The sequence below is a fragment of the Lepidochelys olivacea genome (genome assembly GCF_965140295.1).
Source record: "Lepidochelys olivacea isolate rLepOli2 genome assembly, chromosome: 7".
NCBI lineage: Eukaryota > Metazoa > Chordata > Testudines > Cheloniidae > Lepidochelys > Lepidochelys olivacea.
This window is the reverse complement of record NC_140417.1, coordinates 104,157,392-104,171,841: the sequence shown is the minus strand read 5'-3', so window position 1 is coordinate 104,171,841 and position 14,450 is coordinate 104,157,392. Positions and strand designations below refer to the sequence as shown.

The window sequence follows — 14,450 nt, the reverse complement described above, 5'->3', positions numbered from 1 at the left end:
CAACCATTCACTAGTGTTGGACTTGGAGTTGCCACCTCTGAGCTATGAAAAATCAGGGCATCTGAGAAGATCCTGTGCCCATAAAACTGGACAGCTGAAAGTGTATAATAAGCACCCTTACAGATCTTCTCAGCACAGCTACCTCAAAAAGGGATAATCTTGCAAAAACCTGGACAGGTGGCAAGCCTAGCTGCACTGCTCACAGTAGCAGGCCCTGTGCTCTATGGCAGTTATGGTTTGTCAGTCTGGACCCATAACACAGATCTTTATTTCTGATTTTTTTAAAATGAAAAAATTAAACAGTATTTACTTTCACCTAAGGAAATAGCAAGTTTGCACTTGTAAAAACTGCCTTGCATTTTTAGAGAATATTAAAGGGGACGATGAACATTTGCTATTTCTAGAAATATCATTGCTGGAGAAAAGCATTACAAGATATCACTTACAATATGGAGCAGAAATAACTGGCATTGTTTAGAAGGATGCACAATACTACTTCAGTTCAGTGCTGCCAAACTTTTAGCGAGGGGTACCCCCAAAAGCTTTCCATCTCAGTTAGCAGTATGTCTCCCACAGGTAGAAAAGGAAGAGAGAGGGGCCTACATAGCAGGCTGGATTCACCTTACCCAACCTGTTTGCACCTCTCCCAAAGATGGTGTAATGACAAGTTGATTTCACCCTATGGGCTTAAGTGGAACCTAGAGATTTGGGGCTCTTTTGCATTGGAATGGAATTCTCCCCCAAACCAAAAAATATTCTCTTGATATTTTCTCATTTGAAATCTCACTGCTCAGCATACTCAAGAATTTTTAAATATAAACTAGAAATTTCACTTACAAATCTGTATTACTCAGATATAAGAAATTTAGAAAACATTGATCGGAGGAAAGATAGAGTTGACCACCTCTGCTGACTTGTCATAAATATTACACAGCTGCCTGAATGAATCATAAGCTGGGTATTTTTTTATGCTTCATCCACACCCACAATTGCCATGCATCCAAATTAAGGTCAGGCAGGATTACTACCCTGATGAATAGATTTCCCTTTAATTAGATGTTCTAGAGATAAAGCATTGGAACATCTCACTATTTTAATACTTTGTAGGGAAGGTAGGAATAAAATAACAAATCTGGGAGGAGGTAACTGTATGGACTCCTTTCTTGCTCCACAGTAGAATGGTTTTCCACAATTTGCCAGCTAGTGCTTCCTGGGCAATGCAGCAGACAGGGAGTGTCTGAACAACAAGAGAAAGTTCACAGGTAGCTCAGGTGTAAACACACAAATACTTTCTCTGAGGTTTCTACTTATTTTAGGAATTCTGACTTGACCAAACTAATACTAACTTGGTCCAAGGCCTGAGCTACACACATATCTTGCACTGGTATAACTGTGTCACTTAGGGATGTGAGAGAGAGATTTTAAAATAAAAAAATACCAGTACAAACCCTAGTGTGGACACAGCCATACCAGTGTAGAAGTGTCTTATACTGGGAATAAGCTATATTAATATTAACCACATTTATAACTGCATCCAGGCTAAATTCATCCAGAATGCAGGAGACCTCAGTTCAATTCCTCCCACAGCTTGATGAGAAGGGATTTGAACAGTGAGTTCCCTATTTCAGGGGTTTGTGGATTGCAGTACCACCTACAATTGGTTGTTAGATACCTAAATCCCTTTGCGGATCTGGTCTCAGAAGACCAAACATTCCAATAGATTGGGCTTCTCACCAGTCATTTAAAAATTACATATAGTTGCATATATTGTCTCATCTATAAACATATAAACATGTTCTTTAGAGTATCAGTGGGAGTTGGGAAATCACCTGTTTTACTCAGCCCAACTAAGACCATTTAAATTCCAGTTTGGATAGAGAACATGTTTCCTCCACTTTTTCCTCTGGCATCTATTACAATCCTGTTTGAGAACTTACTGACACACTAAACTACTTTTTTTTTTTAAACAGTTTAAATCAAAATTTAAGCAAAGCAAAAATAAGTTAGAGAAACAAATTTGAAATCTTTTGATTGTTGGAGAAAAGCATATCAACCCAGAGACTCATTTCACTATATTCATTTGTAATAGTAAACCACAGATACACATTCTTTCTGTATTTGTAATGTTTTTCTTCCTTCTGGTGAAGGCCTGAGATTACCCCTCTTGGGTAACAGTGTGGGGTACTTCTCATATCATATAATTGGCATGTACATTGGCTTTGAATCAGTTTGGGGGTGAAATTTGTTGGCTAAAGCTTTGGAAAATCTGATTTTAGAGCTGTCAGACTGGTTCTATTCACTCTGAAACAAACAAACAAAATTATTCTTTTTTAATGACCCTATGTTACTTGGCCTTTTATCTGTTTTTTTCCTATGGTTTAATGATATTTTGTATTTCAAAATGTTGTGCAGTACCTCAGTAGGGGGGCACTTTAGAAATAAAATCATTATTATATTATTATTTATTTCAACATGTGCTAAGGAAATTACTACATGCTTCTGGAAATCTTCCAATATAATATATTTTGATGTGATGTGAGGAGATTGTCCATTGCATGTTGGCATCCATAGATCAAAAATAACTCTTGTTGCATCTTTCCAACTCAGTGAATTCAAGGTGGAAATAAATGTATTTAGTAGTCAAGTCAACCTTTCCTAGAAGTTTGTGCTTTAGTTGCCTGTTTTTCACTATTTTGCATGGTGATGTGTTTGTTTACAGATTGTTCAAAGATGTGTACATTTTGGTTTTGGAACGATGATTTATGAGTTAAATATATGAGTTAAAATGCTCTGCAGAAGGAAAGCATGTTGTTTTTGGAACTAATCTTACAATTCTTCCACACGTTGCAATCCATAGGAGGTCCTTGTGCAGAAGGCTTGTAGGATCAGCTTTTAGTTTATTTTGCTGGTGGTGGTGTTTAACCATAAGAAGAGTTCTTTCCAGACCCCATCCATGCTAAGCTCTATAAAAGCCTTCACACAGCTTACCATTCTAAACCTTTTCCTAAATTATGTGGTCCTTGTCCTACTGGCCACTGTTGGAAGACAGGATACTGGGCTAGATGGACCTTTGGTCTGACCCAGTAGGGTCATTCTTATGTACCACTATCAATGTTATATGTATTCACATACACACATTGTGACATCCCTTTCTGTCCATCTCCTTCTTTGTTATGCTTACACTTATTTTACACCATAATATAGACTTCAGTTGCTTTATTACATAGTTTCTCTCATGGGCCATATCCACCATAATTAAAACCTGGGCGGAGGTGTGTGTGTTGCGGGGAAAGTAAAGAAAGGAATCCCCCTTTCACACCCATGATACAACACAGCAAAGTTCATCTGCATGTCTGAAACTACAGTGCATAATCCTGACATGGTTCCTGTGTGGGGGTGGGTCCCAAGAATCCAGCTTCATTGTACCCACCAGACTGCCCAGCTCCCATCAGCTCCTGCACATTGTCCCCAGGGCCGTCCCTACCCATACGCAAAGTATGCAGCTGTGTAGGGCACCAGGAAATTTGGGGCATCACATTTCCTGGTGCCCTGCACAGCTGCATGCTGCTCCGGCCTCTGCTCTGCCTCTTCCCCCCGGCCTCCGCCCCAGCCCTGCCCCCACTCCCCTGAGGACTGCTGCAGGGGTCAGGCCTGCACTCACCACGCGGTAAGTGGAGCGCCCCAGCCCCAGCCTGATCCACTCCTCTGGCTCCCAGCCTTGGGAGTGCTGGGGGGGGGGAGAACCTCCCCCCAGCACTCACCGGCAGCAGGGCTGGGAGCCAGAGGAGTGGAGCAGGCTGTGGGCTGGGGCCAGAGGGTGGTTTCCTCTGGGGCCAGAGGGTGGTTTCCAGAGGGTGGGGCCAGTGGGGGGGGGCTGCGTAGGGCACAAAAATGGCTGGGGACAGCCCTGATTGCCCCCTATGTTACTGGTTCCATTGCTGGAGGAGCTTCTGCAGCAGCAGAGACAGGGACCATGATTTGTGCCCAAAAGGCATAAATCAATTTCAAATTATACTGTACAAGTATATTTACTGTGGCCCATATCCACAAAAGGACTTAGGCACCTAACTCCACTTTAGGCACCTACGTCCAAAATTTAGGCACCAGAGAACCTCAAAACCCCTGCTTGGCTGCTGCCTAACCCAGTAGGTGCCTAAAATCCCTCAGTGCCTAAATTTTTTCCCCTTGGTGCCTACGTTTCTGCCTTACACCCTAGCCATCTGAGTGAATATCTCATGCCTAAGCCCCAGATGATCCTCAAACCAGGTGAAGATAGGTGGAGGGAAGCCTATCTCGACCAATCTGGTAGGTGAGCTCAGAGCAACATTTAAGTCCCCTTGTGGTTCTGGGCCTGCCTCTCTTCTTCCAATATTGCTATTTTAAAAAATATAACTATACAAAGACAGCTATATTTTACCTCCCAATGTTGTGATTCATTACTTTATTGTGACTTATGTTTCATAGTAATTTTAGTTTCCAGCAAAACTGAAGAATTTTCAAACAGCAAGATAATTGCTAATTTCAATGAACCTGCCAACTGTAAATATTTGCAACATGTTCCGCAGTATCCATTTTACATAGATATTTATTCCATCGTGTGTTTGAGGGGTAAGAATAGTTCAGACCCAGAGAAAGGATATTGATCAGTCTCAGTAGTTACTAAATAAGGAGTTCTGCAATTAACATGGTGGTTTGACTACATGTGTTTTTCATTCTCAGGAATAGATGTATAAGTGTAGCACATTTTCAAGTGCTGTTTTGGATATCGTCTACAAAAAGGACGTCTGGTATCTTGATCACCTATGAATGATGTTTGATAAATGGTAAAACCATCATGACTGCTAGGAATGTACTCATGTGCCCATAGACAGAAGTTTTGTGAATTCTGTTGCCTTCTTTCTGGTTCAACCTTCTTTCGTCCTACGTTCTAGGAAAAAGATTGAAGGAAAAACTGATGAAAATGTACATTTCAGGATCACAGTTTCACTGTTAAAGTTTGGAATGTTAGGAAAGAAATCCTCTACTTTGTCATGGAGCAGTTAAAAATTAAAGAAGCACTTACCAAAGTGATTATGAGAACCACTACTGATCTGCTGCAAGCAGTTAGGTTATAAATAATATTCTCAGACGTACCAATATATACCTTTCTGGTAGCATGATTAACTATGCTGGTGCACAGACAAAGGAAAACCAGAAACAGACATCTTGACTTTTGATCTATTATTATGAATAAAATAATAATTATTTACATTCCTATAGCACTTTATCTATTCAAAGTGCAGTACTAAATCAATGAATCCTCATAACAGCCCACTGAGTCAGGTAAATAACATTATTTCTGGCTTACAGATAAACATACAAAGTGTAAAACCAAGTTTTTCAAAAGTGTCCCTTACTTTTGTGTGCCAAACTTGAGACCAGAGAGTCTGATTCTTCTTATGTGATGAACCCACAACTCACACTGAACTCCCACTAGAGTTCCTTGTGATCAGCGTCTCTGAAAATTATCAGGCATTGATTATAGCACACTGGGCAAAAGAATTAAAGATTTTCAACATTAATGAATGCTTTTGGAAATCTGGGCCAAAGAGTTGCCGAAGCTCACAACTTCAGTAATTTCAGTAGCAGAGCAGGAATCAGAACACAGGAGTTTCTGACTCCCTACTCTGTACACTATCTAGTAGATCATGCTGTCTTTTTTGTTGTCATAGAAACATATCAACATTCCAAAAAGGAAAAAAAATCAAAATTAAAATTATTACACATGCAAACATAAAAGAAAAAAGAGGAAACTTTAAAAATTCACTCAGAATGGTGGTTCCCTTAACACAGTGGTTCTCAACCATGGGTACGCAGAGGTCTTCCAGGGGGTACATTAACTCATCTAGATATTTGCTTAGTTTTACAGCAGGCTACATAAAAAGCACGAATGAAGTCAGTACAAACTACAATTTCATAGAAACAAAATGAGAAAGTAAGCCATTTTGCTGTGACACTTTGTATTGTTATGTCTGATTTTGTAAACAAGTAGCTTTTTAAGTGAGATGAAACTTGGGGTATGCAAGACAAATCAGACCCCTGAAAGGTCAGAACCACTGCCTTAAGATACCTTTAAACACATATCCTATAAGCTTCTCTAGTCTACTAAACTTCCAGGCAGAGCAGCTACATAGAGGCCCCTATAACTCTTGCTCACCACAGAGGTAAGCTCCATGTTAGCTCCAAATAAGCTGGGAGAAATGGGGTTGTGCCAGAGGGGCACATGATCTATGCTTGTGCAGATCTAGAGTCTGGAATAGCAAAGCAGCCTTTATTACAGCCCCACAGACTGTAACAAGGTATGCTACTATCAAAGCAGAGTACATTAAAACACAATATGGAACTTTTAGTGCATGGTAGCAGGGTCCACATGGACAGTTAGTGCATAGCAGGCTAGTGCGCTGTAGATTTACACCCTAGCTTGCCATGCACTAACTGTTCGTATAGACATGTCCAGAGAGGCTGTGCTGCAGTCCTGAAGCTTGTTCATAGGTTGTTTCTTACAATCCCTGCTTAATTGCCTACAAAAAGACCATTTATTCTAACTTTTTGTGAGAAGAGATGAATTTCACCAACACAGCAGTGTGAGAATACTTCCAAAACTCTTGCTTCCAAAACAGAATGCCAGATTTGCATTTGCACACCAAGCAATCACTGTGTCCAGATTAAAAATCAGTATAAAAACACTTTTGCAAGTGGTTAACTCATAAACCTGTAGACTAAGAGAAAGTGACATGATTTGGGCTGCTATGCTCCACAAGAAGTCAATTATGTATGTATCACTCCGGCCAGATACATGTTATTCCGGGTATCTGTAAATGTCATATTATATTGTTATGAGGATTCAGAAGACATACCCATATGTCATTACACATAAGAAGTTATGTCCCAACAATCTGTGCATGTTATCATTGGTGTTTACTGTGCATTTTCTGTCTTCACCTTTTTGAGCATCCATGAATTTTGCAAGAATATTGTGTTTAATCTCTGGCAGGTTGAGAGATATGAACTTGCTGATTTTCTCAGTGCTGGATACTCACAAAATCAAAGTACTCTCCCACATTCTGTAAACAATTCCTGTTGTCATGGGTTGAAAATGGAAAGTGATTTTTTACAGCTTTCTGAAAAAGAGATAAAGAAAAGATAAGTTATAATATACCTTATGCCATCTGTGTGTGCTATAATCTTAGTTCGCATTTTCTGACAGATGCAAAAATTATGTTTTTATTAACAAAGGCATTATCTGTTAAATCTTCTTCCACATGGCTTTATTCCTGCAAAACTGGCTCTCTGTATTTTTCTCCAAAATATCAGAATTTAATATTCTGAACATGCACACGATTAATTGCAAACTTCCAAATCAGAGAAACCATATTCTCTATAGAAGCATCAAGATATTACAGAAATGTAAAAACTTTTTTGTGTGGCTCATTAGTGAGCCCACAATAAATGAAAGTTGAACTACACAAGGGAACTCAAAACTGAGTTAATCTGAGATTTATGTGTTGAATGTCATCCAGTAACCAGGCTCTGGGAGCCCATTAAACACAGAATTAGTTTTTAAACTCACCTTTTGCGCATACTTTTTATCCATTTTGTAAACCACTACAAAAAAAAAACGACTAAAAAAGCATCTGAAAATGCATGAACAGAATTGTAGGAAAGTAATAAATTTAATAATTTACAAATTAATTGTGCATTATATAAAGTTTCAGTCATATGTGTATAAAATGGTTAAAATATGAAATTCCAAAAACTATTCTGGACTACTAGACTTGTCCTTTTTGTTTCCCTAAGCACCATCTTTCGGTTTTGTGTTGGTAACTTTCTGTTCATTTTTACAACTTCTCTAATGATTTTTACACTTAATACGGAGGCAGGAATATTCCAGTTTATAACTGTAGATCTTCATCTCCAGAGGGCGTATCGAGTTTTACTGTGCTATAATACAAAAGCTATTTGAAATAAATTGTGGTTTGTAACAGAAAATATAAATCAATTATAAAGAAAAATATAATTATGGTCCCAATCTTGAAGAACAGGCAGATGCCAGAGTCTACCTGCATGGAATCAGCTGCAGGATCAGAGCCTAGATTATAACTGAAGATCTCCATTTGGTACACTTTATAGATCTTGGTTTGGTCTTGTGCTGTGTGCCTCATGACCATATAATCTCTTATATAAATTCAACTAGTCTGTAGCCACACATGCTTTTTGCTTAATTATAGATCTATAGTACTTTTCAAGGGTCCAATTCTATAGCTACTCCATGCATAGAACTCCTAGTGAAGTCAATGGGATTTTCATAAACAGATCAGCTACACCATGAATATCCCTCTAAGCCCCAATTTTGCAAATAGTTATGCACCGGAGTTGTGTTATGCCTGTGAGTACTCCCACTGAGTTCAGTGGGACTACTCACGTGTACTTGCTTACAGGATCAGGGCCCTAGGTAATGTCTCCTGGATGGATAAAATGCACAGAGCTACCACTGAAACACATCAGTGTGGTTAAGACCCAGTCATTTACACCTTTACAAAGGAATAGTGAGTTTATTTATAGTTTTTATATGGTGTGGGAAAATTGAAAAACAAAAGATACATATATATTGAATAATGTCTCTGGGAACTATTTAACAAATTAACTACAGCAAAAAAAAGCTATAGTAAAAATAGTTTTAAGATTACAGCAAAGTAAGAACAATGAATAATATAATCTAAGTACGAACTGTATTCCTGCCTCTGAAAAAAGTAATTAACCTCACAGCCAGGAAGTTCCCTTACACAGAGAGATTAGAGACAGTCAGCTCTGGCACACAGTGACCTTCCAACTCCTTTCAAACTGAAACAGTTTTCATCTGCAGGGTTTTTTTTAAAAGTCAAAGCAACACAAACTTTCTCAAACTGTGTTTTTATGACTTCACATTCCAGTCTCTTTAATATATCTTTCTACTGACATTGTTCTAATCCATCATAAATGGATGAAAGGGCCATCATTAATTCTTCGGGACAGTGAAAACAGCTACACAAAATAAATGGATGTCACAACAACATATGAAAGGTCATATGAGTATGGACCAATGGCCCAGCTATCCTGGTATTCTTTCTCCAACAGTAGCCAATGCCAGATGCTCCAGAGAAAGGTATAAAATCCCCATAATGCACTGTAACCTTCTAGTCCTCTCCTCACTATTCCCAAACTCCCCTCCTAACTACTCCCTTTTAGTCAAATTCTGCTCTTAATACACTGAGGTCAGTGAAGTTACTCTGGTTTTAAACAAGTATAAATGAAGTAGAATTTGGCCTCTGGTCTCATGTAATATGAAGATGCCACCTCCTCAGGGAGGACAAGAGAAATCATCAAGAAAACTACAGAGTTGTTCGGTGGAGGGGAAGGAATTTTGCCCTACGGAGAGCCAGAGACAAACTGATGACAAACTGCAACAAAGGATGCAGTTGGTTGTCTCTCTCAGATTAAATATGCCAGCTTCCAAAAAAGCATACTGGATAAACCCAAACAGTGGTGTTCAATGAAACCAAGACATTCAACGCTTTAGGAAAGTGGGCTAAGTTCCCTACTTTCTGAGGGACAGGGATCTGAGTATAAGACAGCCTGCCTTCTAGAACTGGAGCCCAGTGTGCTATGTATGCTGCAGATTCTGAAACTTTACACTAAGTAGAACATTAGTCTAGTTGAGGAGTAAAGTTATCCAAAACTGGCACTATGTGAGCTAATTATGGCTTTCTTTTGCTTTAGTATGATATCTTGTTAAAATGATAACATTCACCAGATATTAAGAGCAATCTATAAATAATTAATATGAACACAACTACCATTAATTCTGCCTTTATGGACTCAGAAATCAGGACATTCTAAAAATTAAGATTGTTGACACAAAGTAAATGTGGCCCCAAAGCACATTCTATATATTTTATGGTATGTACTAAGTGTTGCCCTTACAAAAAGCATAAACAGAAAATACTCTACATGAGCAATGTCGCACAATTAATGTTGTGGGTACAACTTTAACTTTGAAATTTCCTGCATTTGGAGTGCATTCAGGTTCCACTGGTCTTTTAAAAGAAGGGAAAAAAGCAAGGGTCTGCATGCATGGATTCAATTGTAGGATCATGTGCATGCATGAAACTGTCACCTTTAAATGTTCATAACTTGAAAAACATTGCACTGATTATTTTGAAACTTGGTTTGATTTCTTACTCTCAGTGAAGTATTTTAAAAAAATAAGTCAAGTTTGAAATTTCTGGCTTTAAGGGTTTCAGTTAGCAAAACAAACTTCCTCAAGGGAATACATATTTCCTACACAATTCAAAATTGCTTACCAGATTTCAATCAAACCTTCATCCATACATATTTTATCCACATTTGTTGGACTGAGACCAATTATAGTACATTTCAGCACATAAAGAATTTGTTTCAGAAAGTTATCATCACTAACAAAAATAGCAATAATTTGAACAACAGTATATCTTGGGATAAATTTTTCCTTATCACAAATGACAAACAACTTATTCCCTTAAGCATGAAGACTGAAAGCCATTACACTTTTTATGTTAGTTCTTATTCAGATAATTTAGTAAGCATTTACTCAATAACATCCCGCAGCAAGGAGTTCCATAAGTCAATTATATATCCACAATAACTAACCTGCTCCCGAATTTTGTATACTAGTGGCAATCTCTTCTCAATATACTGAACCTCTTCTGGATTTTGTACCTGTTTTAGCATATAGTCTGTGATCGATTCGGGTTGACTATGGAATAATCCAAGGTGCGGGAACTAGAAAATATAAATGTTTTGATCCAGAAAACAAACACATCAGCATCAGAGAAGCAGTTATTTTTATTATTTTTATTTTCATTTATTTTTATTATTTGTATTAAGTAGCACTTGGGGCCCCAGTCAGGATCGGGATCCCACTGTGCTACCACCATACAAAACACAGAAGAGAGCACAATCCTTGCCTTGAGGAGCTTCTGATGTAGATACATAAAATAGATGAAGGAAGGAGAAAGGGATGTAACATACAAAGAGCATATTTAGAATGATGGGTTGCAAACATCCTGTTAGTTCTGCAGGGGTTTTTCTGAAAGTCGATTATGTAGTGGTAGTTAATGTTGCAGGAGCATCCTTTACACAGCCACAGCTGCAAGGTTGTTATCTTTACTATTACTGCTGCTCTTGCTGCTATATGGAAAGATACTGGACATGATGGCACTAAGCACCTTGCAGGAGATACTAGCACATTATAGGTTCAGGATCTTAGAACCTGCATGAGGAAGCAAAGCACTCGTGGAAAGTGTGTGTACATACATTCACAGTGCTGAGGAGCCTAGACCTCAGCAACAGTAAGATCAAGCTGCTGCTGCTGCTCCTCTTGTGTAACCTATAATTGAGACAAGTATAAGGTAGAATTCTCCTGGAGGAGAAATAGAAAATTACCTATAAGTAAAAAGAAAGATGAGGATTCAAGGCAGCTTAGAAACATGGAAAAAAATCTGTTGAAAATGTGCTCTGAACGTAGAGATTTTTTGTGAAAGTCTAAGAAAGTTGCAAAGGAAAAATGGATCTAGGTTTATAAAGTGATGTTTAGTATGTCTTTACAGATTGATTTCTAAACCCATATGGAACAGCACACCAGAGGGTGATGAGATTGTGATATTAAAAGTTATTCAATCAATTTCAATAACTGTAAAATTAATCTCACTTCTTTCTATGTTGCTGTCCTATTCATGAAAATGTTGCAAAAAGCTTCCAGTGGGAAAGGGGAAGCACTTTTAAAAAATGTTTCATGTGGATTTAACATCAACAGCTCCAGCATGTAACTTGATAATACCCTTGTCATCACAAACTAATTACAAATAGAAATTAATAATAATCATAGAATATCAGGGTTGGAAGGGACCTCAGGAAGTCATCTAGTCCAACCCCCTGCTCAAAGCAGTACCAATCCCCAATTTTTGGCCCAGATCCCTAAATGGCCCCCTCACAAATTGAACACTCAACCCTGGGTTTAGCAGGCTAATGCTCAAACCACGGAGCTATCCCTCCTTTCCAAATCACTTCACTTTGGGGCAACTTTTTGAAAATGTAAACTAATTAATCCACATGCTGTGATGTAAGGAAATAATCATGATTATCTCCATTCAGAGAAGTGGAAAGAGAGAGATTAAAGGTGCTCTATAAAGAAAACACTGGTGTTGTGTTTCTTTCTGTTTCTTTATCACCTATAAAAAAGATCTGAGCACACCAGAAATATCAGTAATGTCAAGACTTCCCAGACTCTTCCTTTTTTGGTTGAAAAATTTGTTTGACTCTGAAATGTATACTGTTAGCTGTCTTGGTCCTTAGTAGGAGTAGAGGAATTGAATCCTCCAATATCTTTTTCATTGAAAAGTTTCAGTTAAACAAGTATTAACAAAAACAAAGTTAGAGATAGGGCACAATTTTAGTCAAACTAACTCAAGTAACTAGGTTTCCTTTTCTTGGTATTGGTAATGTCAATATCTCAGACCACAGAGTAGGTTTGGTTGAAAAATTCTCAACAAAACTGTTTTTTAAATGGAATAAAATAAAACATTTTGCATTCTTTCCAAAGAAGATTTTGTTTTATCATTCAAATATTTTGGCCAAAACCTTTTGGTTAGTGAGTTTTCTGCTGAAAACTGGAAAATTCCAGGGGATCTGTCAAAGAAAACGAAAGGCTTGTTTTTGTTTGCTTCCATCAAAAATTGTCAGGGGGTGGACAGGAGGGGACATAGTCGGACCAGTTTTAACAGATGCCTGCCAGGGTAGACAAGGCCTGGATGGATTTCTATAAAGGACAAAGACAAAAGCAGCCTCACAGGCCTTCTTCCCCTGTCCCAGGGAGAACGCAGCCTCACCGCCACGCTTCCTCTTTGCGGGGCCCGGTTAAGAAACGTGCCCACGGCCGCCGAGCTGCTCAGGGGCAGGGAGGCCGGTGGGGCTCAGGGCCGTGAGCCAGCCGGATGCTGGCCCGCGCTCTTTAAAGCCAGCACGCTGGCTGACCGGGGCCAAACCCTCCCGCCCGCTGATGGGGCGCTCTGCCAGCCCCGGGGCTGCTGCGAGCCTGGAGCAACCGGGGCGGTTGCTCGCCCGCTTCCCAGCGATGAGCTGCCCCCGCCGGGACCAGCGCGTGCCGCTGCTGGTGCCACGGCACCGGGCTGGGCTCTGCGCCCGCTCCCCACGGGCGGTTATTCCTGCCCGGCGCGAAGGGGGCTGGTTCGGGTCCTGCTTGGCCGGGGACAGACGCCGGGTCGCCCCCGCGCCCCCCCGCCGGTCTCTCACCCAAGCGCCGTCCCGCGCAGTGCTGGGATTGGCCAACCTGCCTTTGGGCATCGCTGGGCCCGGGCTGCCGCCGCTCCCCGCAGTGCTGCGCCGCCAGCCTGCGGCCTCAGCCGCCGGACAGTGGTTGCCATAGACACCGGCCCGCCCCGCGACCCCTGGAACTCCGGGGGCCCGCAGTTCCCCCGCCAGCGGAACGCCCCCCCCGCGGGCTGAGCGAGACCCCCCATGTTAAAGGCTGGGGAGGCCCTGCTACGGGGGAAGGAAAACGCCCTGGATTAGGGGGACCCCACGCCTTAAAAGGGACGGAGGAGATCCCCAGCGGATGAGAGAGGTTCCCATTTAAGGGGATTGAGGAAGCCCTGCATCAGGGGATGGGGGCGACTCTCACTTATAGACCATAAGTGACAGCCTCCCCCATAATCGTAAGTTATGGTTGGGGAGACCTCAGGGAGGAGGTGGAGATCCTTGTGGGTGCAGGAGACCCCCCTCCCTCATTCTGGCACAGGGAGAGAGACCCCTTTTATGGTTGGTGAGACCTTGCTATTCATCACCTGTAGGACCCCTTATTCTGAGGGGGGGGTACCTGTGGGGGTGAAGACTCCATCTTCTGGGGGTAGGAGAGACCCCCCCCCCATTGTGTGGATGCCTTCCCCAAAGTGAAGGATCAGGGAGAATGGGGGGGCTTATCCCCATACAAGGAGGATACATTTGTTCTAAAATCCTCTCCTTTGGGAAAGGAAAGGTCCTATACCTTATTTAAAGGAAGCTATTTTAAAATTCAGGAATCAGCTAAGAAAACATCAGTGGGGTCATTTTCCTTTGTCCTTCTATGTACTTTGTGATATGAGTCTGTGCAACACTTTAAGTGCTTCAGGCTGTATGTACACCAAGAAGCTTTGTGTAACATCAACCAAGTTATATTATGAATCTCCTGCATGTTCATTTATGTAAATCAAGCTGTCATGGGGTTCTGATATTTCAGTGAGGTCCAGGTCAACACACAAGTGAAGACAAAACCATTTTTTCCTGTGTTCCAACGCAGCTGCACAAAAATGAGATAAAAAAACAAAATCTTGGACAGTCTC

General features: G+C 40.6%; 1 protein-coding gene across 1 annotated transcript; it reads right to left on the bottom strand.

Annotated features, from left to right (window-relative positions):
- Window positions 1-4,424: 4,424 nt before the first annotated feature.
- On the bottom strand, window positions 4,425-13,490 carry TEX36 (testis expressed 36). The gene is made up of 4 exons (XM_084632994.1): window positions 13,366-13,490; window positions 10,705-10,836; window positions 7,080-7,160; window positions 4,425-4,927 (listed from the first exon to the last, which is right to left on the bottom strand). The coding sequence occupies exons 1-4, from the start codon at window positions 13,414-13,416 to the stop codon at window positions 4,697-4,699; spliced, it is 495 nt and encodes a 164-aa protein (XP_084489120.1). The 5' UTR covers window positions 13,417-13,490; the 3' UTR covers window positions 4,425-4,696.
- Window positions 13,491-14,450: the final 960 nt, after the last annotated feature.